Source organism: Necator americanus, chromosome X (genome assembly GCF_031761385.1).
Source record: "Necator americanus strain Aroian chromosome X, whole genome shotgun sequence".
In the NCBI taxonomy this organism is placed as follows: Eukaryota; Metazoa; Nematoda; class Chromadorea; order Rhabditida; family Ancylostomatidae; genus Necator; species Necator americanus.
Genome location: NC_087376.1, coordinates 21,469,504 through 21,493,651, shown reverse-complemented (window position 1 = coordinate 21,493,651; position 24,148 = coordinate 21,469,504). Strand labels below are relative to the sequence as shown.

At 41.1% G+C, this 24,148-nt stretch overlaps 5 protein-coding genes across 7 annotated transcripts; 4 read left to right on the top strand and 1 right to left on the bottom strand.

The window, feature by feature from the left end:
- Nucleotides 1-43: 43 nt before the first annotated feature.
- On the bottom strand, nucleotides 44-3,039 carry RB195_024619 (uncharacterized protein; the record flags this gene model as incomplete). 2 transcript variants are annotated; one of them, XM_064212459.1, is made up of 4 exons in its annotated part: nucleotides 44-165; nucleotides 616-737; nucleotides 2,856-2,921; nucleotides 2,978-3,039. In XM_064212459.1, the coding sequence occupies 4 exons, from the start codon at nucleotides 3,037-3,039 to the stop codon at nucleotides 44-46; spliced, it is 372 nt and encodes a 123-aa protein (XP_064068339.1). The 2 variants fall into 2 exon arrangements, with proteins under 2 accessions (XP_064068339.1, XP_064068340.1); XM_064212458.1 differs by lacking the exon at nucleotides 2,978-3,039 and having other exon boundaries at nucleotides 616-766; nucleotides 2,811-2,909.
- A 1,500-nt stretch (nucleotides 3,040-4,539) lies between these two features.
- Nucleotides 4,540-8,585, top strand: RB195_024618 (uncharacterized protein; the record flags this gene model as incomplete). Its single annotated transcript, XM_064212457.1, has 8 exons — nucleotides 4,540-4,638; nucleotides 4,746-4,849; nucleotides 5,689-5,803; nucleotides 6,260-6,401; nucleotides 7,775-7,881; nucleotides 7,939-8,022; nucleotides 8,083-8,130; nucleotides 8,451-8,585. 8 exons carry the CDS (start codon nucleotides 4,540-4,542, stop codon nucleotides 8,583-8,585), a joined length of 834 nt encoding a protein of 277 aa, XP_064068338.1.
- A 5,660-nt stretch (nucleotides 8,586-14,245) lies between these two features.
- Nucleotides 14,246-22,448, top strand: RB195_024615 (uncharacterized protein; the record flags this gene model as incomplete). 2 transcript variants are annotated; one of them, XM_064212453.1, is made up of 4 exons in its annotated part: nucleotides 14,246-14,360; nucleotides 14,420-14,526; nucleotides 22,086-22,245; nucleotides 22,306-22,448. In XM_064212453.1, the coding sequence occupies 4 exons, from the start codon at nucleotides 14,246-14,248 to the stop codon at nucleotides 22,446-22,448; spliced, it is 525 nt and encodes a 174-aa protein (XP_064068334.1). The 2 variants fall into 2 exon arrangements, with proteins under 2 accessions (XP_064068334.1, XP_064068335.1); XM_064212454.1 differs by lacking the exons at nucleotides 14,246-14,360; nucleotides 14,420-14,526 and adding an exon at nucleotides 20,851-20,967.
- RB195_024617 (uncharacterized protein) lies at nucleotides 19,858-20,313 on the top strand (the record flags this gene model as incomplete). Its single annotated transcript, XM_064212456.1, has 1 exon — nucleotides 19,858-20,313. The coding sequence occupies one exon, from the start codon at nucleotides 19,858-19,860 to the stop codon at nucleotides 20,311-20,313; it is 456 nt and encodes a 151-aa protein (XP_064068337.1).
- RB195_024616 (uncharacterized protein) lies at nucleotides 20,330-20,734 on the top strand (the record flags this gene model as incomplete). The annotated part of the gene is made up of 1 exon (XM_064212455.1): nucleotides 20,330-20,734. The coding sequence occupies one exon, from the start codon at nucleotides 20,330-20,332 to the stop codon at nucleotides 20,732-20,734; it is 405 nt and encodes a 134-aa protein (XP_064068336.1).
- Nucleotides 22,449-24,148: the final 1,700 nt, after the last annotated feature.

Below are 24,148 nucleotides of genomic sequence, written 5' to 3'. Positions count from 1 at the left end.
CATTTCCAATCACAAATCTACCTCTTCCAAATCTGGCGCAAAGTTATGTAGTCGTGTCTCCTTTCCCGTTTTCATTCGTTTCAAGGGTGATTTCTTCAATGATTATTTCTTCAACTGGATCACATAAAAGGGGAGCTTGAAGTGGTGGATTTGGATGTTCTTCTGCTGAAATGCTCTCAAAGTAGTCTGTTCTTCGTATAGCGCGGCATTTTCGACAACAACACCACTCCTTTACGAAATCCTTCTTCGGATGCTGTAGAGCATCGTTATTATTGCTACACGAACACTATGAAATATATTCTTTATGTTTCCGGTTACAAAGTACATGAAGGAGCATGAAGCACGAAGGAATTACGATCCTGGTCTCCTCAAGCGGCGCTTCGCCCAACATTTATATAGTGCCACGATATAAAAGTCAGGCGATTAAAAGTCACCGATGAGTCACGATAACTCCCGCCTCGCGGTAGACGTTTGAAACATATTTATTGGATATTATAGATGGAAGAATCGTTTCTAATAGGGTTTTTTTTATGAAGGGTCGCTTTCAGCAGAGTTTCTTCCCAGCTACACGCGTGAGCTCATTTATGCTCAGGTCTCTCCTCCATCCACGCTTACCTTTTCCGAAAGAAAATAGGGAAGGATGATGTGAAGTAACCATGAGTTGTCCACTCTCCTTGATTGCTCTTGAAGAAAAAATAGGTAAGACGACGTCGTTTTCGGGAAGACCGCTTGGTGTGCTGAAAACATTGTCAACAAAAAGGTGTAACTGTAATCGTGTTCATTAATCAATTGTGCTGGCTTCGCTTTGGTTTTATAGAGAATGTAAACGGCTGTACAATTAATGGTCCCATGTTTAGAAGCCTCACAGAAGAAGTGGCCAGAAGCAACTTTTTCCAGAGCCTAACTCAAAGTTCTTATAGACCTACAGAGGTTGCATGATCTCAACGCAGTAATAAAGAGTGGTGGTGATAGTGTAGGAATCACATGGCATTCATCGTATGTTTTAAAGGCAGCATGTCACGGAACTGGGGGTGCTGGGGACTCTCCACGGATAGAAACGGTTTGGAGTAGTTCACAAGTATTTAGTAGTTCAAGTAGTTCAATCACGCTCAATTCCCTCTACCAGGAGCAAGCGTAGTGATGGGACACTGTTAGATCTAATACGATCTCCTCCTCCTTCACCGTTACTGCATATTCAATATGTTGAAAATGTGAGATGAGAAATTTGATAGGTGATAGAAACGAAGAATCACCAACTAGTAGAAGAATACAACTAGAGTCTACTGAAGTGTCACTGATATATTGGTGTTGGAATATGTTCACGTTCTAAACCTTTAAAGTATTTTTAAAGACTGATTGAAGGACATCATACAACAAGACAGGGAAAATTGAGGTGCATACGTCGAATTACAGAGGAACAACGAAAAAGAGAAACGAAAAAAATCAATATTTTGCCTTGACAATGTGACAGTGAGAGCGCGCTCGATATCTCACTGTGCCAAATTTTTGCAAAAAAAAAACCCTTGAAACTACTCCTATTAAAAAAAATTAAAATTTCGATGTTATGTCGTTTTCAACAGTTTAAACGCGGATATAATCGTGAAAAGAGCAAGTTGAAAAACAATTTTATTAGCATTTTTTAGAAGGTTTGCCTCAGTAAATGCAACTGTTTCTCGGGACCTCCTAGTTCTTTTTTTGGAATTTAGATGGGACAGAGATAGCAGGAGGAACGGCCAAGAGGTACCCGTATGATGTGCCGCCGCGTATCCAGGAGGCTAATGAGAGTCGATAATTGCACTGCGCATCTCCTGACAGCGTCATAATCGCTACAGCAGCCTGGCTGCTCCCCTTGTGCTACGTCTCGCCGACGCCCCGCCCACACCACCATCCCTGCCCATTTCGTTGCGTCTGCTGCTTTTACGACGAGTTGTTTTTCCGCAGCTCTCATGATACGCTTATAGAATTGAACGAAAAAGGAATGTGGAATAAGAGCTTTCCTTTCGTTCAATTTTAAAAGCGTATCATAGGAGCTGGAATTAGATGTTGTTTGGAACTATAGCTGAAGTATACTTGTAGATTAATATAGATGAAAGAGGTTTGTATAAGTGATATGCCATTTAGAAATGCAAGTGAAAATGGAATCATCCTGTTTTGACTTGTTAGATGGAAACCACTCATCCATCTCTGTAAATGCAAGAGATGTTTCAAAAAGTGTCCCACTGATCCTGTAATGCTACAGTTCCTTACTTTTTTTCGCGTTCTAGGAATTTCTTTTTGCCTATCTAGCTGGATAAAACTGGCATCCAACGCCTAACGAGGCGCGAATAATGCCTCGCAGACATATATTGTACCCAAAGGTATATCTCGAAGATACAAAGGTCTCTGTTCGCCACTAATACAGATAACCTGTCATATTGATTTTATGCAGAGAATAAATAAAAATGAAGCGATGAAACACTGCTGAAAGATGTTTAAAGAACTACACAAAGTTTTATTGTGTAGAACGTTCAAGCAACTATTAAATGTTTGACATACGCTCTATATAAACATTATATCTATATAAAATTTTGACAAAGCATTCATCTCAATAGTTTTTCATTTACATAATGAGACATTCTGCGACAAAATTTATTTATCGTTTGCGTAGTCATCCTGGCACTTGAAAGCCGTTCTATTTTAAATTCCTCCATCGCTTCCGCTTCTTCTCCCGTCGCAGTCGGTCCTTTCTCCGAAAGAATAGGGTTAGTCGAGAATTCTTGGATATGACATCATGGTATTGAAAATTGATGTAGAAATACGAAACATCTTACATCTGTTCTGTGCAGCAGCAATCCGAGTGCCTCCGTGTTCAATACTTGTATGCACTGCAGTAACTCCTCAAAAGGTGAGGAAACGTGCCTGCCCAACATTTCCGTAGTTTGCTAAACAGATAAAATCTTTTTTTTTATTTGCGGAAGCATATGAGATGAACAGAAACCCGTGATATGCCTCAGCAACGTTTGTCGTGCGCAATTCGAGGACATCCCATTTTCGCCACATTCCCTTGAATACTCCTGTCCCTTCCAAATTCGCAGTACCGAAGTGCGAAGGCGCGCTGCCCTGAAGGCAGGTCAGCAGCGGTCAGCCGGTTTTCACGGGTACCTCTTGTCCTGTCTCTTGTTCAAAACACTACTTCATAGGAGAGATAAGAAGGTATTTCGCGAAAGGTTTTCTCTGCAGAAGGGTGCGAGAGAACCTTTCGTGAAATACCTTCTTATCTCTCTTATGAAGTAGTGAAAGACACAATTTTTTCTGCAGGTGATGTGGGTTCATTGACCACTTCGTACAACAACATATGATTATGCATGGTGTGAGCCATTGAAACAACGCAAAACACCGCTCAAAGAAACAAGAAAAAGAAAAAAAAACAAAAATGTCAACGTTTTCCGCAATGCTTTGAAAAAAGAATCTATGAGTTTTTTTTTTCAAAGATTTGCAATCAGTATAAATTTACATACTGTTCTTCCATCTAACAAATTTTGAAAAAATTCCTACGGTAATGCTGCTGCCTCCGCCCTGCGATTCGTCGAAAATCAATTCGGACTGCCCCGATAGGCAGTAAGGGACGCCACGCGTGCAAGAGTGGCGCGCTGTAATAGAAGGCATCGTAGAAAACAGCATTCAGGGGCCGGCTGATTGCAGTGATTCAGGGAGAGATGGACGGAACCACCCCGGTCTCCATAATCTACGACCCCGTATACGGATACTCCACCTGAAATCCACCCCAGATTCGTGGTATGCTGCCTTTGAACATTTTAAAGCATTTTACAGGGCAGATACATGTGCTGCTGCGGGATGCTTCACAACGGGACTGTATTCCACCAGTAGATAACTACTCTCTTTGAGTGCATTGAAAGATTGTTGCATGCAAATTCTTGAAATACTTAGAATCTACATATCTGAAATATGTTATGCGAAGTACATTTTACAAATGCGAAATAACATTGCGGGATTAATGACGTGAAGAGTGAAGATGGATGCGCATTTAGAAATGTGATCTATTTCAAAGCAGATTTTGCAGGTTGGAAGGAAATAAGTACAGAGTTTTGAAGAGTTTCAACCAAGATAACATTAAGTTCGAGACAACCGAGGTCCGCCAGACACTACTGGTGCAATTCCGGTTTTGTAGCTACTGGTTTTTATTGCTTTGGAAAACATGTAAGAAGTTTTTTCTCAGTACGTTTGTTAGATCATTTATACAACTTCTGAGGAAGGTAAGTCTAAAAGGGCGGGATTCACTAAAGGTTGAGGTGGAATTGTCAAAGAAACGACGGCAGGCAGTAAAACATTAGCTATATGATGGACCTATTTTCTCCTGGTGTTCTGCTCCTTTCTTGCACCAAAATGCAGTGCACCTGCAAAATGAACTATGATGTAAAGCAGTATTTCTTGTGTGTGCAGTTCCTGCTGCGATCATATAACGAGATATCCAATGCGTCGCCAAGAATGAAAATATCCCGGCAAATGGTTAAATAGCGCGCGAAAAGTTGACTCCTAACAATGTGGCTATACATTGGTCTTCTTTCTGCGCTACAATGGGCAGCATGCATGATGGACGCAGAAAAGACTGAATGGAATCGATTCGGGTACCTTGTCAAGGTAAGTTCCAAGTACAACACATTTCCTTAATGAAGTAACATTTTGAGATGTTGAACAGTTTTGATGTTTTTTTTCTCACACGCAACCTGGTGTAATATTTACACCAGGTTCTCTCTGAAGACCCTAGCGAACCCCGTGTGATAGGATGTACTGGTACTTTGATCGCGCCATCACTTGTTCTTACCGCTTCGAAGTGCATCGCTAGTGATAAGTAAGTGCCAGCAACAACTTTTGCTCATTGATTATTACAGGAAACAAATAATAAACATTTTTTTTTTGCAAAAAATTCTTGTTGGAGGACTTACAGGTTGTTCTAATGTTTACAGCTGAACAGACTACGGATTTTTAGAGCTGAAGACACGACCGACAAGGATTCAGTTGGTGTGGGAATAGGAAAGTGCGAGACTTAAAAAATGTGGACGGGAAAAAAGTGTGCTTGGACTTAGAATGAATAGTCTGTAGAATGAAGTTAACTTGGAGACATTATCAAGATGACCTCCCACTCGTAAGACAAACTATGCTTAGTTTATAAGTTGTCAGACCAACTCAGCTATATGAAATCGAATATTCATGGTACTTCCATTGTACTAAAAAAATGTGCACAGATCAAGCTTAAATGCTAATCACCCAAAACCATACAAAAAAAAACAGGACAGTTTAACGCATAATGGACAAACATTGCTTCTATTTCTTTTACAGTTCACTTAAGCACAGTTTCTCCTTTCGCTGCACAGTATGTAATTGCAGTGATGGTTCGATTCATCCTTACTTCGAGGTAGTGACCTTTTCAATATCGTGGAAGTTTTTTTTTCCGAAATGGTTCTGATGCTACAACATCAATTGTTGAATTTTACTGCTTCATTTTTTACGCACTTTCCTGCAACAAAACTCGCTTCTGTTGTCGAAAAAAGAGAGGGAGTCCTGTGTTTCTGCCATCAAATAATCTTCAATCAACATAATAAAACATCTAGTCCATAGACTCAGGACCAGTGGGCAGATTATAATAAAATCCTGATCCTACGTTTTCAATTTCATTGTAACGCATTTGAGGGCTAATTCGATAGTTATCTACGCAAAGGGACCATATCATAGAAAACGTGCTGTTGGGTCTATTATAAAGGATGGTGTTCTCGCCGTTCTCGAAATCCATCCTATCAAAGACGAGGTTTGTTCATTTTCTTTAAAGAGTAACAAATGTCTTCTGTTGAGCTACTGACTGTGCATTTTGGGATCTGATGTAGTTAGTAGATTTCCTGGTTTAGAATTCAAAAAACCTTATCCTTGATTTTCAGTTTGAGCTCTCCGGCAAGCGTTACCTAGTGTTATCACGTCGAAAAATCACATATTTGAACCTTTTGGATACGGATTTCTTTGGGGCACTTGGTGTTAAAACCTATTTTGCTGCAATAACCTAATGCTGCATTTGTCTTGCAAGAAATTCTACAGGATATCAATAAAAGTTCATTTCTAGTTCTCAGCTAACGTGTTGGCGGGTTTTAGCTTTACTTCTCAGATTTATAAGATTCTCAGATTTCGTATGATGATCAAAATACAGCTGTATCAAGAATATTGGTTCTTGAATGTCGTTCTCCTTGACAATACTTCATTTTTTACAATTCAGATGTGTCCCAGACCTCCGGCACCCACGAGACTTAGTCGTCTGCCAATCAAACTCAGCTTAACAAATGCTCCATGGGAGAGGATTGACTTGAGTAATCTTTCTGAGGCAGATTGTAGGATCACTGGTTTCGAAACAGTGAACGGTAATTCTGTTCAACCCAGAAATTTATGGAACTATTTCAGTGGATGAAATAATGATTAATTGTACCTGATTTTTTTTGTGATTTTATCTGTACATGCAATGAATGCATCACGGAATGCTGTAAGCCGTAAAACTCCCATTTTTGGCACATTCCTACTCCAACGTCGCTAGCTAATTAATGCGGTTTCCCTGCTTTATCTAGAACGTTGACGAGCTCTACTGAGATCGTGCATTCAGCAACGCCGTCTCACAACTGTACTATCACCTTAGAGAGTAAGGCATAAAAGGACTGGCAGTGATAAACTTCTTTGGGATGCTTCAACACGCTCAGCTTCATTCCAAAAAGTTCGTTTGAGATTTATGACGCGTATGTGGCCTACACAATAACTGGTGGAACGTGGCGATGTATCAAGTCAGTGTTTTCAACCTCCATGATAAATCTGCTACCAATTTATAGTCCCCGGAGATACGAAAGGTTTGGTTAGCTGTTTGCTGCTTTTGAACCAGGTTGCGGATGTTCATATTATTGCGCTACACCCGGTTCATGACCGCTTTAGAAACTGGAACTTCCAACTCTTCAAAACCATGAGGGATCAAAAAGTGAAAAACTGGGTGGTGTATATGCCCCATTTTCACCCTCTGATTGAAATCGATTCGCAAATAAGTATAAGTTCTGTATTGAGTTTATCCATGCTATTTTGTTCTATGTAAAGGGGATGAGGCAAAATTTCAATCTGTGAGAACTGATAATAAGACATCCATAACTTACCTATTGTAGATCCTAACTCATGTCACTCTTCGTGTATGTAGAGCTGCGTGTCAATAAAAGTGAGGTTTTTTTTCCTTTTTTAGGGCATTTTTTAGAAGACTTAGCACCTTAGAGATCACAGAAATGATGCATAACGTAAAACTAAAATCTACACACACACGTACATTTGTATACATGATTTGCTTTTCCTTTTTCTTCTTTTTAGAAAATCAAATGAAGAAAATGAATTATAAGTCAACGTGCTTCATGTCAACAGTGACCGGAAAAGCACAGCTACATAGATTATCTTATAGAAATGGGAAATTATTTATGTGTATTTTCTCTTCTATAATTGCAATTTGTGTGGTTTACATTTGAGGGGAAAAAGTAAAATCTATACTATTGCACTTTGTAAACACCACACTTTGCTAGGATGAAGTTTTTTTTTTGAAATATTCGGGATATATTATGCTGTTACACTCTTTTCAGTTCAAAAGACATTTTCATCTGTTTAGTTAGAAAGTGATGAAGAATTCCAATTCATCAGGTTAGAGTTAATAGAGATAATATTATGTCGAGGGATATTTTTGGCTCTTTAGGTAAAACACAATTAACGCTGGTTTCAGTTGCAAACTTCTCTTCTATTCATGCAACCATGCGAACACCAGTGCATGTCCTTAAAGACGGCGACACTTTAATTGTGGATGTATCTTCTGGAAGTCCTGTTTGCTGGGTAAACCGACACTTTTTATTTTTTTGATGGTATCTTATGGCAGTGGTTTCCATGAAGGATGATCTTGGGCTTCCGCTCGAGTGCCTACTGGACAAGAGAGGGTGGACTCAAGTGGGACTTCTCCACTCTGTCACGAGAGTTGTGAGTTTCTGGAGCAAAGTCTTGACAGTTCTGTTTTTAAAGTAAACCATGAAGATTCAGATAGACGATCCGAACAACTTCACGCTTTCGGAGTGTGATAATGCCGCGGTATATATATATATATATATATTGTTTTCTGATTAACCGGTGTGGTTGAAAATCTTCTATGTTCATATACATATATGCATCGAGGTGCATTTGTTTTCTTAGGCGGCTCGCACAGTTCAGAGCCGCGCGGGCGCGTGGTTGGTGGCTCTGCGGTTTTGGTGGTTATTGACTATTCACAACAGTGCGCTCAATAACCACTAAAACCGCAGAATTCTGTTCAGAACTTTCTATTAGTTTCAGTATAATTGTTGAAAGTTGGTGCTTACATTGCAATTATTACTCAAATACGACATAGTTCAATCGTCCTGTAATGCTTTTAGGTACTCCTTTTCACGTCGTTCTCCGATGACACACTTCCAAAGCTTCTAGAGAGCCTTGCAGTGGAGGTCTTGAGTTCAACGAAGAAATGCTTCGCACAAAGAATACCCCAACGAGATAAAGACATAATAGGATGAATCCCTTATAACAGTTTGCTCACTGAGCAGATCACGTATTTGTCTTCGTATTAAGAAAGAAGAACTAGCAAACCACTACTCATACAGATTCATCTAGACCAATAAAAGTGTTTTCATGTAGAGAATGTTTATTTTTAATTATGGCACTCTTATTCCAATTTTTTCTCGTACTAGGAGGTGAATACCGAATGTTTTCATAGCTGCGATACAATGGAAAGGGATAAAGGACAGAGGATAAAGTGTCTGGCGTTAATCAGTCCGCTTGAGATGCGCTCGAACTTCAATTCAGAATCATTTGAAGTTCACGAACGTGTAACTAACCTATACAATGACTTGCGGGGGCTAGCCGATGTGTCAAGTCAGTGTTTTTATCCTCACGCACAGATCTGGTACCAAATTATCGACCCCGGAGGGATGAAAGGCTTGGTGAACACTAAAGCGGATTCGAACCTCTGATCGATCGTGCATGAAGCGGAACTTCTAACCGCTACGCTACACCCAACCCGTATGTGTGTGTATCCAGGAACTATTCAATAAAGATTAAGAACATTACATCGCCCGGGAATTAAACCCAGGACGATCCTTCTTCTAACCTTTTTCACAGGCTTTAATAAAGTAGAGCTTAAATCAAGATATTTTGTATTGGCTAAAAAAGTGAGTCACTATGATCAGAGAAGCTGAAGTGCAATAACCACCGTAATTCTAAGCCAGAAAGTGAAAAAAAACGCGAATCTGCGTTCTTCTCGTCTTTCTTTATAACTCACCTCAGTTTGATCTCTTTGATTATATCTGAGCATCAATCAATTCGTGAAGGTGCGCTCTACCGATTGAGCTCTAGTAGGAACCTCAGAATCCATTGCTGAAACATTTTTCGAAAATATCACCTGTGGCTACATGCTAGCGGGGCTTAGTCTTAGATAATTGCGCCCTATAGATACATTATCCTGACGCGAATAAGTTGTTTGGAAAATAGGATAAATAGTTAGAGTATGGTCAAAACGACATGAAGCATGGTACAATTGTGTACGCGGCTTCTCTCGAGGCGGTGCGGTGGAGCGGTTAGGAGTGTACTGAAACCCTTGCTGGCACCATCTACCGTTGCAGTTTGCGATGGTCCCACCTCGGTTCCAACTGTTGCCTCCACCGCGCCTTTTCGAGCGCGTACGGAAATGCATGGTGATTCATGTCGCTTTGACCCGACCATACATATTCATAGAGTACATGTAATTACGAACATTTTGGTGCCGATCACAGCTATAGTTCAAAACTTTTGGAATTATTTAAATTGTGATCAAAGTACCACTTTTCAACTCGAAAAAGGATCGATCGAATTTGCTGGGCAGGAGGCATTTTTCATCTAAAATTTGCAAAAAAGTGGTTTTTTTGGAAACCTCTCCGTTTCTAACCTTTCTAGCTGTGCAAGATTTTTTGTTATGTCCGGCTAAACTTACAACCTCGCTTTTTCCCATCATTTGGTGTTATGTTTGAAGGTTTCTAAACATCAGTCCAACAATGTTTTACCTCTGCCAATACAAAAACCTGTTGGATAGGTTCTTCTCTTTGAAATACCCCAAGGAGCATAATCATAATTTCCACCTACGAGCGGTTTTTAACTGAAGAAGTTGTTAAATTTTCCGTGAACTTTTACACTATTCTCCTGGTTTCTCCGAGCCATTGAGAAATTTCAAATAGACCAAATTCTTCAGACAAACGTGATCTATCAAACGGTGTGGCAGCGTGGAACTGTACAACACTCAAATTTTCGTCAGTTGTCCGCCCGCTTTGTTGGCAGGCTATTATTATCTCTATAGAGCCTAGGCCTCTATATAGCCCGCCACGTATCTCAGGCAATAAGCTCAAGCAATCGCAACGAAGCCACATCGCAGAATTTACTTAGGGATATTTAAATGTAGAAGAAAGTGCAATGTCTGCAAAAGAATCCTCAACGAAAATTCATGGTGTTCCTCAAAAGGATCGAATCAATCCTACGATATTGCATATATCCATAACAAATTAAAAACAACGGACAAAGTTACTGACGACAATTACAACAGTGAAATGAACAAATTAATAATATTCAGCCGAACCTGATTTTATTCTGCTCCTTAACTTTGCGCACACTCTGTTCAATCACAAGGTGCATTCTTCTCCTAATGCCTTTGACGTATCTGGCAGAGTTGGCTGTTATTCCTGGTGAAGTGCGAATAAACAGCAAAAAATGTTGCAATATCTTGCAGAGGTGCTTTGTCCGCTTATACAGCGATATTCATCATGGTAAGAGACACACTAATCTCCTTTTAATACTCTCCGTACAGCTGATTGAATGCTTAGGGTACGGAGAGCTTGTGCAAGACAATGCACCAGCTCATAAAAGTGTACACGTGTGGCAAATACTCGCAATGCTTTAGCAGGTCGAAGTCTAAAATTTGGTCCACTTCGATGTGCCTGCCTCTTCGGGATAAGGAGTCCCCACATCCAAATGCAATCATCGCATGCAACTTGCCTTCTCCCTTGTTTGCTATGATTTTTTTCTTGCGACTCAATCACATTCCCATTCGAATCAGAACCACCGCAGAAAATTGTACTAATGAGACGTTAGGTAGAGACCACCTTTATTTTCGAGTGTGTCGATCGTCTTCAAAAAACGAGAATCCCAGTGAAAGTGGACCGGAATAGACGTCAGCCAATCAAAACAATTACTGTTTTCGTTCCAGTCTTTTCGTTGAAGGGAATTTTCGTTGAAAACCATTTCCTCGGCCTCCTCGTAGAGTACGTACAATTGCGTTTCGATGGTTCGTGACAGCCTCAAGGTAATCAAGCCTTCCATCTTTCCGGAATCAAAAATCGAAGCAACATTTGTCTGAGATGGTAAAACGCTAACTCAATACATCGATGTGCCTTTGCAAGCTATTGCTTAGGCAATAAATTGGTTTGTAAAATCATTCAAGTTCTAGAATTGAAGTTAAACTCAACGGTGAATTCCAAAGAAATAGATAACTGCAAAAATTTGTTTTCATCCCCTATGGACTTTCGCCGCAAGAGATAAAAGCGAAGGAACGCCGGATGATGTAAAAGTATTTTCTGAGAATCGACGAGATGCACGACGAACAAAGCCAACATCCAAGTATATTGCGTCACGGATCCTTTTCTCCTAGGAATGACGAGTGTACCCTCATTCAACTATCCTAGGTCAGCCATCTGTTCTTGGTCTCCTGCAGTAACATGAAATTTCATGTGGCTTGCAGGAGAGGTATGGTCAAACATGTCGGTCTAAGTACTTTTCGCTCAGGTAGATGCGAAATCTCCAAATGTGCTTGTGTCTTGGCCTGTAGTCAAAGACGTCCTGCGCAAGATGAGATCAGATGATTTTTAACCAGTCTTTATACGTTTTCTGCAATTAATAATCGTTAGTGGTTTGGAACGCGTGTTGGCCTATAGAATGACTTACGGGGGCCAACCGATAATCAAGTTACTGTTTTTTTACCCTCCCAGACATACCAATTTATCGACTCCAGAGAGATGAAAGGCTTGGTTTGCACAAGGGCGGTTTCGAACCATCGACCGTGTGGCTACAACGAGCCTCTCACCGACTGCGCTACCCCGGGACGGGTGTAACGCACGATTCAAACTATCAGTAGGTTCTTAGCTACTCTTCCGACTCCCGGAGAAGATGAAAATGTGGATTACTTTTCAGCTCGGGAGACCGAGACATAGGACTACGTCTGTCTTGCATCATAGCTCGATGGCTTGATTTACCTCGCGCGCGATGTTCTGCAAAGTCATCTTCAACTAGTGCAAAACGCTCTTGACATGTATCATCAATTACTGTTGCCACTTGCACAATACAATATTTAAATGTTGTGAACGCCTTTAAACATGTCTGTAAGAACGTCCCTAACAGAGGCTTTGGAGAAAAGCACGGTTGGTTGTTCCAAATGCCCCCGCTATTATTGCTTTATTTTTGCGCTTCCTAAGAATGAATCCAGGTGGTGGCCTCCCAGTAAGGATATTCTGAATTATCATACAAGCTAACAAACGGAAAAAGTCCCAGCAGAAACTCTTCGCAATCATTTCCATTTCACTATAGAATAGGTCTGATAACGTCTCCGCTTAGCGAGGGTTCCAGCGAAACGTTACACAAGCGAATTTCGCTGCGATATTTCCCCAGACTTGTCCTTCTTTGCGCTGCTGCCTGTATTTTGGAGGATCTTCACGCAAAGCTCTTCCAGATCTGGTGTTTACAGCCAGCCACACGATGTCTGATGCATTCATATTTAGTAAATCAACTTTCCTCTTTCTTCATCAGCGACCAGACTGAGCGTTCGGCTAACGCTGGACATCAGACCTCTTCTGCTGCACGCTTCGCCCATTTTCACTGGTCAATAGAAATTAAATGTAGTGGCATTTCCCGAAAATTGAATTTGCACTTTTTTAAGACGCTCGTTTCGTTCTTTCATTTTAGAAATTTAAGCATTCATTGAATGGCCACGAGCTGAAGTAATGATTCTATGGTCTTCTACCAAAACGCGACAGTACTACATTTGAAGAGTATTTAAACTTCACTTTTCACCTACCTATATTCCTTCAGTTCCGTTAAAACTAAACAAAAATAATTCAAAGCAAGAGTTCTTTTCTCTTTCTCCTCAACAATTAGCTAACATGAACGTCATCATTGTTCTGATAAAGATAACTTTCCACGTCGGATCATGTGAACTGTTAGCTACTATTAAAGCAGCCGTTTGCATAGGTGTTTCCAATCACTGAAAAAGGATGCCACCAACCTGATGAGGGAAACGTGCGGTGGGAACAGACATACGGTTGAGTACATAGAGGTGAAACACAACACAGTAGCATTCAACGCCTTAAAATGGATCACAAAGTTTCGACAACTTCTTGACAAATTCACTTCAATTCATTGTGAGGTATCACTGCATCCGACAAAGCCCGACAAAGCCGTATTGCCGGATTCTGGCGCTGGCGCCCCAACTTAACGCCGTGGAAGATTTTATAGCAGCTTTTTGGCTTCTCGGTGTTGGAGCCCCAATTGTCACCAACCTGATTAGAGAAACCTGCAGGGGAATAGACATATGAAACAGTACACAGAAGTGAACCTAACAGCAGCTTTCATTATAGCGGTTATTGGTGTCTGCGCAACTTTTCCGGAATTTCGTTACACACACGCCCACCCACCCACACACACACGCACACACACATACACATACACATACACATACACACATATACACATACACACATACATATATATATATATACACTTACATATACACATACACATGCACATACACACATACACATACACACATGCATACACATATATATATATATATATACACACAGACTTACACATGCACATATATACACATACACACACACAGCATGATAGCGTGTATTGACAGATGGTGACGTGTCTATCAAACATTCATGAAGAGACCCTCATGGAAGCATAGCTGACGTTCATTAGCATCCGCTAGTAATATGGTAAGTTGTTGCAATCTATGTAGCCACCCATCGTTTTCAGCCTTTTCATTTGCAGTTTGGGTTTATTCACGAAAGCATTCGACAGCTGATGCTAAGAAAATACGGAGAAGAGTTCTGGATCAAAGTTTTGTAAGTTGGAATTCTTGAAGAACCAACAACTAATGAACGTTTATAGGCAGAGAGCAGGATTTGAGAGTGGAAAAGAAAACATTGTTAATCACTACTACTCTGACTCCGACACCTACGTTCTTGTGGACGCCGTCAGCGTCATAGCAAGTGGGAAGTTGCTAATTTTTTTTACTGTTAGTGCTCGAATGATTTCAAATGCTTCGTAGAAATGACACGGGAGCAGGTGTGGGAGATGTATGGAGGATTCCTAATTGAGTATTCCATGGAAATAGGATGGGACGACCTAATCCGCTCCATGAGCCCAAATCTGAAGGTGGTTTTTATGTTTTTTCTGGAAGTGGAAGAAAGAAAGGAAATTTTTTTCATTTCTTTATTTGCTTATACGTGTACGTGGGGCAAGATTGTGGATAGAGCTGTGGTATTTTTCCATGCGAAAGAGCGTATAAAGGGTGAGAGTGAACAGCATTGTTAAAAAGAGTAAACCTAGTCAATTTGTAGACTGAAAAAAATTGAATCATCACTCCACTATACATGCTATTTACATCGTACGGGAGTTTAATTGTGTTCTCATCGTCCTCTGCAGACTCTTTGAGCGCCCAACACACAAATGCAAATTAGATGCTCGAAACTTTCTGTACATGAAATTTCAACCGCAAGTACATATGCGTTCAGAGTAATTGTTATACTGGTCCCACTGGTCTTAGAAACTTTGACAGTAGATCAAATCTCCTACTCTTATCATTGAACAATGAAAACTCCGGGAAGGATTTCCAACAGCTTCGTAGCCAAGCATTCTATTGGTTGTTTCTGTTTCGTTGTCAAAAACTGCGTCGTTATTTTGAATCCAGCGCAAGATGTCTTCGCTAGCCTCTTTTACTGATAACACTACTTCCAAACGATAATATGAGAAAGCAAATATATTCGAAAAATACCTGAATATCAAATAAAAAGAAGCCTTTCCATAGATTACTTTACGGGTCTATGGACTGCCTTAGCGAGTAAGAAATTGTAGTATGTAAAAAGTAAAACTAAACTGTATGTAAAAAGTCGATATCAATAATGCTAATAATTCCCACGAGAATTGGTTAGTAGATTTCAACGAGAGCCCAACAAATTTATATGATTGCTTATTGCTAAAAGATATCGTTCACGGTACTACGCACATCTGTGAACAACAACTTCAATTACCCCTAGGAGCCAAGTTCCGTCCAACTCTATGAGACGAAATGAATAGAAAACATCGGACGAAAGTGTTCTAGAGATGCCGGTTGGCGAAGACAACAAATATGATGAGTATGGTTTGGTGCAGCTCTTCTTGTTTCCAAAGCATTAATTTTGTTCTTTTTTGGGAATGTTGTTTCAGTCTCGTATCTACAGTAATTTCCTATTGATTTTCAAGCAGATTAACTTCTGTGTTGTAGAATAGCAGAAAAGATTGCTGCGCTGGGATAAAAGAAATAAGGCTTGAATATACGACTTTTCATGCCGAACCATGGAAACAATTGCAAAAAAAAACCAACATTACCGAGCTGTCGAACAATCTGCGGCTTACTCCACCCCAGAATAGTACATAGTAACCTGAACTAGCATCAAATATTACTTGAAAGCACGAATTTAGGTGTTTTTTGTACTCTTATTCTTATATTCTTTGCGTGTAGGGGGTGTAGCGAAGTCGGTAAGAGGTTCCGCCGTGTCTGCGTGATCAATGTAACCGTACTAGTACCAACCAAGTCTTTCATCACTTCAGGTCGATAAACTGCTCCCAGATTTGCCTGGGAGGACAAAAATACTGACTTGACACATCGGTCATTTCAAGGCCGGAAGCGCGTTCATAAATCTTAAGCAAAGTTTGAGTTCAGTCGAATGCGTAGTCGCATCCCACAAAGATTGATCAACGCAGTACACTCTTATCCTTGATCTCTGCATGTATCCTTCTCATTCGTCTTTGGAAATGTTTTTAGAGACGATAGATTGCGTTTAGATCATGCACCTTGACTTGATCTCTGCATTGGAGCATTGCGTTTTGCCTGAAAGAAATCTTGAACTGATTACTAGAATAACAAAAATGTGTAGTTACTGTCAAGAGTTTGGCTGGCAGACAGTTACGTACTGTCCTTTCCAACTAATACGGATAAGGAGATGGTGTGGGGGTACTTCTTTGCAATAGTGGCTCTAAATGGAGTAAAGCACCATACTAACTCTGGTCTTTCTCTGTAGTCTACATTCAGCATCTTATACATAACATCGGAGTAGGAACTAAATGGCAACAAGCATTACTCACACCATTGCAGCTAAAGAGATTGAAGTTACTTTCCATTCCGGATGGCAGTGAGTAAAGAAGGTTTTCGAGCATGCTTCCGATTATGTCTTTCCAGAGCAAGTAGCGGTGGAATGTATCCTGAGGAGGCTCATCGTCATAGCTTCCTAAATAGCTGATTCTCCTTATCTATCACCGATCATACGCGGCATCGTAAGCGCGTTGAAAAAAAGATCCTGATATCCATTGATAAGCACGAAAGGTTTATTAAAGCACGCTAGGATATAGTTAAGGGGTTACCAACTGTTCAATTAATCCGAAGAAATCCTCTGCAATTATAGGAAATATTGCTGGAATGTTTACAGTTTTAAACGTGGAAATTAACATACGTAATTCGAAGCCATGTTCATCTTTTACTATAATATCATGCTTCTTTTGCTACTAGTATGACAACGAATTTGTTTATTACCTCACACATTTCGCATATTCTATAGTACTTTCCCTCAAAAGTAACAGAGATGAGAATACTCAAAGTCTTGTAAGTCCCAAGTTGTTGTCCTCGTGTGAAATTCAGAGTCTGCGACTGCAACTGCGTAGTCGTCTGCGTCTCTATAGTCTGAATAGCATATAAGTTGATTGTCTCTGCTTCCATGAAAAACTGAGACATTGCTTCGTCAAGGTATAATCGCGTATTCTCACGAACATGTTTCGACAAATCAACGCTAATGCATGTCGGATAGACTGACGCTGTATCCAGCGAATGCAGAATATCTCGGAGAAGCTTGATAAAAAGCCTCTTTACTGCTCCTCACTTCAGGTAACTGGGTTCCACTCCTTTTTTTCCCTAAAAACATCTTCCTCTGCGGTGTTGCCGTGCAATTGAGCAGCTTTTCTTCAATATTACATTCTTTCCAACATTTCACTTTAGGTAGCAACAAGTGGCACGAACGGGACTGTTGTTCAGTTGGGAATCTTAGCGGTCTTCCTTACTCTCCCTAGACTTGCCTATTTTCCTAACCTCTTTCATTTAATCACATACATGACGGCATTGCTGAAGTGATCAAACGAGGGTCAAACATCATAATCGCTTTCCTCGTACAGTCAGTACAATGAAGATATTTCACAATCTGATGATATTCGTCGTCGTCGTTGTCCACTGCGGTACCTTCCTAAAAGACGACTTGCAAAGCGAACAGGTTACAGTCAATGGTGGTTCTGGGGATTAGGTTTGTGAGCATTGCTGCTTTCTCTAATTTTCGTGTGAAAGAAAATCATTTTCGAGGGAGGCGCCGGTCCATTAGCATATAGGACTTCAGTGACGATGATGTGGTCAATTTCATTACGGTACGCTTCACCGAGTGACTCCCACATCCAGTGTAGAGAAAAGGGCTTCTGGAGTTACGAGTTCCTTTGGGTAGTCTTAGTCTTATGGAAATTAAATTAAATTCGGAAGCCTCCCTTTCTGTGCACTACTTTGTGAGCCGTGGGTACTGGTGTGAAGTTCCTAAGGCGTCCTTCGTCTACAGCTTTAAAATCACCAACAATGACCTTGTAGAAAATATGATTTTTTTCTGCAGAACATCTCCAGTTCCACATTTTGTTTCGACATCTTTTTCGTAGCTTAATTTTGGAGCGTAAGCAAAGAAGGTAGCCAAAGATGGAGTTGACTCATATCTTCCCTTCTGTAACCTTCGTCAGTCCTTCAAAAAAGTTGATTTTCTTTGCCATACTCGTGTTGGCAAGGACAACAACACAACCGACTTTGCATGTTCCTAAGGATTCTCCTCCAGTGTCATATACGGCGTTTAGTGGGTGGCAACGTCTTGTCTCGGTCATTCCGACGACGCACTTCCTGGCTTGAATCATCAAATCTTCAATGGCCGCATCTGATGCAGGCGTACGTGCATTATAAGCACAGATAGTAATCCTAGTCCTTTTCCGTTTCGGTAGGCTACATGACCCCTGCAACCGTGTCCTTCCTGACGCTACCGTACCAGGCTTTCCTTCGGAATCAGGAGACTCTTTCTTCTGACTGTGAGATGCATATGATTTCAAAACCTATGGGCGCCAGGTTGCGGGCCTCTAGTCCCATGAGTTTTTGGGTTAAGGTTGCGTTATCGCTTAGTGGACAAGTGGAGCTTCCTTATAGAGATGACTCCAAAACACCCCTCTTGCACCTCTCTATCACGTGAATGCAAGTTTTTTGCTAGACCGACGTGCGATCTACAAGGATGTTATGGAGATCGGTTTCAGGGTGCCCGTATGATGTGCCGCCGCATGTACAGGAGGCGAAAGAGCGTCGATAATTGCACCGCACCGGTCCTGACGGCGTCACGATCTCTACATTAGCCTCTTCGCTCCTCTTGTGCATCGCCTACAGCGTCCTCCCACCCATTTCAGCGCTTCTACGGCTTTTACGATGTGTCTTTCTCGTTGCGTCCGCGCGGGAAGTGTCACCTTATAAGAGTTGTTTTAACTTTAGACAAAGTAGAGTTGTTTATGAAGTTGATATTAGCAAAATGCCGTACAGAAATTTAAGTGAAAGTGCGTGAATTGTTAAATGGAAACCACCCACCTTTCTATAGAAATACACGACGATCGGTCAAAGAAATGCCCCACTGATCGGTGTTCTTGCTGTGTTTTCTCACTCTTTCTTTTCCCTTCTAGGCATTGCTTTTTTCACATCTAGCCAAGTGAAATTGGCATCCCACTCCTAACGAGACCCGACTAGTGTAACGCAGACCTGCATTGCACAGAGGCGTATCTCGAGGGTACAGAAGTACATGTTTGCCGCTCATGCACTTAATCGGTCTTATAGATTTTATGCAGAGCATAAATAGAAACGAAGTCATAAAATGTCGTTAAAGTGGAAAGGATTTTAAAGTATTGTTTGTAGTTCTGTTAGACAAATTATACGGCCAATTATTGGAATATTTAAAGTATGCTGTACATAAACATTATATCTACATAAATACATGATAAAGCACTAATCTAGATAGTGTTTTTTCAGTTACATAGTGGAATATAGTAGGGACTAATCGGTGTTAATTTGGGCCTTCAATTCCAATCATTTACTGTACTGCGGGATTTTCGTGAGATGACAGAGATCATCCATTCAATATGCATAGACGAAAGAATGGAGACACGCTATCATAATTCCCCTCCACAAGACATTATCTGTCACAGACCCTAGGAATTATCGAAGAATCTCTTTGCTGCGTGTTATGTACAATATTATTTTAGCGGATTATATTGGACGAATTCATTAAACATTGCGCAGAAACAACGCACAGCGAGCAAGCTGGCTTTCATTCTGGCCAATCTACGATTGACCAGGTGTTCATTGTCAGGAGAGTGATCGTAATCTAGCAGCGGTATTCGAAGCCAATGCAATTAGCGTTTCTAGACATTGAAGCCGCGTTCGACTCTCCTTATCGAGACCGTCTTCTCAACGCACTCCGCGCCAATGGAGTACCAGGAAAGTTCGTTCATTTGCTTGATGACATGAATCAACGAACAACAGCTGCAGTTCGAACACCAGCGGGATGTGCAACACCGTTTGAGGTGGTAACTGGAGTAAGACAAGGGAGAGTGGCAGGACCCTTCTTGGTCAATTTCGCAATCGACGACATCATGCGAAGAACAGTAGATCAGTGTCCTGCCGATATCATTCTAGCACTATCAGGACGCCCCTTGATCGATCTCGAGTACGCTGACGATGTTGTTACATTTGCGGAAAGCAGTACAAAATTTCAAGATGTTGTCAACCTCGTATCGAAGCTGGCTGCAGCCTATGGACCACTTCTACACTCTGATGGACTGCGACTCCGCCCTGATAAATAAAAGAAATAAAATAAAAATGCAAACAGATGTGGATCTCTTCGAGACCTCGAACGGAAATCAGGGTGACGGACAACCGATAGAACTCGTCAATGAGTTCTGTTACCTGGGCTGTACGCTGAAAAACAACGGCAGCTACGAGAAAGATATTCAGCAAAGATTCGCTAAGGCCACTTCTGCATTTAACGCCTTAACGAAATGCCAGTGGTCGACCCCCCTCATTAACGAAGTCAAGCTGCGAGTCGACTTATCCGCATTTCGCCCTATCATGATGTACGGATCGGAAACTTGGGCAGCATCATCTGCGGCGATGGAGAGGCTTCGAAACGAAAGCTGCTTAGACGGCTGCTTGGCTACTTATGGCTTAGAGTATGCCACAATGAAGTTCGTTACGCAGAAATTGATCTGGTATACCGGCGGATGACACGTTGAAGATATCAACATCTTGCACCGCCATTGAAAGTGGCTAAAGTAAATCGTCTTCACTTCTTTGGTCATATATTAAAGAGACTGGCAGATCGCCTTGTTCAACGAGTTCTGATGAGTTTGTCGGGTTCGAGCTGGGAGAAGCCACCTGCGCGAAAGCGGATGTTCTGGACTGAGGTGGTGAAAGAGGACCTGGGGACACTCAGCATGGATAGGCAGTTCAGGCGAGGCGTAAGTTTTTGCAGAATATAGAACAGCGACGAATTGATTGATTCTGTGCAAGCTCCCGCAGAAAATCAAGAAGGTTGGGCAGAGCTGTGTTCAAGGACGGCACACCTCGCGAAGAAGCGGGTAATCGCGTCATGGTATAACATCAGCCCGCTGATTAAGTCAAGTAATTCACTGTATTTGTGACATTAAGTTGTTGGCGTATTGATAATGTAGATGAAAGTTAAACATGGACTCGTTGAAAAGCATTGACTATATATCCTTTAACTGGACAAAAGAATATACTTCTTCTTCTTCTTGACTTCCGATAATATGCGCTCAGTATGCCACACTCGTAGATCTTGCTGCGTCTATTCACTTTTCATTCCTCTTCCATCCAAATTTCCACCGCTCCGCCGCGATGCGAACGTCGCGCGCAGCGTTGGTTTAAGAGCAGTAGGAAGAAGGGGTCTAGGTGATCCAAAGGGGTCGTGGATGTTGTCTAAACGATGGAGCGAAACCCGTAACTACGTGGAGGCATGCTGCGCTGACGGGAGGTCAGCAACAGCCGATTTTTGCGGGTACCTCTTGTCCCGCACCCGGATGTGATAAACCTTGGTAGTAGAAAGAGGGAGTCCATCCCCTGAATTCATCTGCATTTCAGGGCAGGCACAAGGTCGCTTTTGGTCCGCAATTAGCTTCCTGGTATCCGTGGTACGAATGGCATTTTCAGGACTTAATTTTGCCCACTCTTAAAATTTCCGACAGTTTGCGATGGATTTTGGGATAGAAGTTTTTAGCGGTGTTGTAGTTGCTACGGAAAGCACATAATCTCATGGCATTTACTCATTTTGTCAAGCAAAACCGTTGGTAATGCAATATGTGGAACAATAGCTCCTTTTGTATTCGAAATTAGAGATGGATCTCTTTTCGCGTTACCTATGAAACCACATGCACCTCAAAATGTTTGCTATCCCTTTATTATGCATACTACTAACAGTCAATTACGCATTTACAGAGTATTTGTAACTCTCAAGGATAACAAGTCGAACGTCATTACTATGCTGGTGCTTCAAGAAAAATATGCTCGGCTTAATGTGCCACAACAGAACGTCGTATTTGCTGAAGTAACGAATATTTAGGGATTTCTTGACAACCTGGATTCACTCCATTATTTCATCGACCACGTGGTATACAAAGCAAACTTACGAGGGCCGTCTTTTCGGTGCGAAGATAATCCCGATGGTACAATCACTTTACATTACTACACCGGAAGACCTGGTCTTTACCCAATCGTGAAAGGTGCACAGAATTGAAGGAGTTAAGCTCAAGAGCATATAATTTGAAAAGTGCACATTGCAGGAGTGCTACGCGAGGCAGCTAAACGTGTTTTCAAGCTTGATGTTGTTCTCACAATCACCGGACGTACACAAAGAAGTGTACAAATGGCTACTGGGGAACGTGTCGAAGAGCATGTTATATTTCTGATTAAGGTGATTTTATGATTTTGTAAAAGGACTGTCTTCCTACGATTGCGGAAAAAAGGTATCACAAAGAATGAGCAAGGTCAAGCGTGCAGTTAGGACATAGTCATCTCAAAAGCAATCTGCTGTCTCTCTCTTCTCCTTTTCATTCTCCATAATACAGTCGTTAATGCAGCGATTAAAAATCAAATAAAATGGATAGAATTTGGAAAAAAAACAGATCGAAAAATTAGAAAGTAAATTAAAATAAAATGGAACAAGACATAGTGAACAGTATACAGAAAAATGCAGATGAAGAAAGATATTTTTACAGCATGTACACGCGATTAGTGGCCGATTTTAGCTATGAACAGTGACAACCTAGTAATTGAGATGTCACTGGGCATCTCACCAGAGCCAATTTTTTGAACTGACCGTAATGGAGTAGTGCCGATGTAATGTGCAAGCTATGAAGGAAATGAAGTTCGCCTCCTACTGTCTCCTAACACTGAGTGCAAAGTCACCCCGGTTAGTTCCACTTCTTTTATAAAACAAGTCTGAACCTCCGGCTAGCGCCGGACTTTAGACTTCTTGTGGTTCTCGACTCGCTCGCCTTCTCTACTCAATAACAGGTAAAGTTGATTAATAGTGATAATAAAAATAGTGACACTTTGTGTAGATTTTTGCCAGAGAATTAAAATTTTCTTTTCTTTGCAACTTTTTTTTTGTTTTTTTCCTAATGGAGTCAGTACTTCACTTGGTCAGAATATCCAAACTTGATTTAACACCTATATTCCTTTGGTACCGCTTAAGTTTGAAAACATTATTTGAAGAGTTAGATATTCTCATTCTTTTCTTCAGCAATTATTATAAAATGATGTGTTACGTTAAGTGAGGTGAACGTCATCATCATATTGACAAAGTTAAGGTTCTGCCTCAGATCGCGTGATCTGTTAGCTACAATTCAAGCAAATGTTTGCATGTATTCAATTTCTGAAGGAAGGATGTTAGCAATCCGAAGAAAAGATGCAGGGAATAAATATGCGGAGGAATACATAGGGATGGAAATAAAAAAAAATAAAAAATCAAAGGAAAAAGATGAAAATCAATACACAGTTATCACGGCTATGAAACTGTTCACAACGTTTCACTCACTCCTTAACAAATCCGTTTAGTCTTATTCCTCAGTACTGCTGCGCCAATAATTGTGCTAATTCTAATTTTTGCAACTTCGCACCAAACATAAACTCTCAGCGTTTTCTGGCATCAGCGCACCAATTTTACGCGGTAGGAAGTTATATACACGCCGTTATGCGTGTATATAACTTCTGCAGAAATCATCTGACAACAATGATGAGTTTATCGTATAAAGGAGTGGTGGGAAACGGAGGAGTATATTTCGGTAATAAGCCCCCTAGACAACCCATCACGCTGCATTTTACTGTTTTATAGCGGTGACTATGACGTCGTGGAAGTCGTCTTCTGCATCCTGATGCCAGTGCCCACTTTTGACATCGTGAGACCCATCCTAGCGTACATGCCATCGTGCCGCACAATTCTACTGTTCTGTGGCGCAGGCGTAGCAATCCGAGCGCAGGAAAGCAGAAATACGGAGTGGCACCCGTTTCTCCGCATTCTGCCTTTTGGCACTGGCGCATCTATCCGACACTGGATAATCTGTCCCATTCCATCTAATTACTTGTGAGATCCTTCCTTCCTCAACTCCACTATTTCGTGGCAGA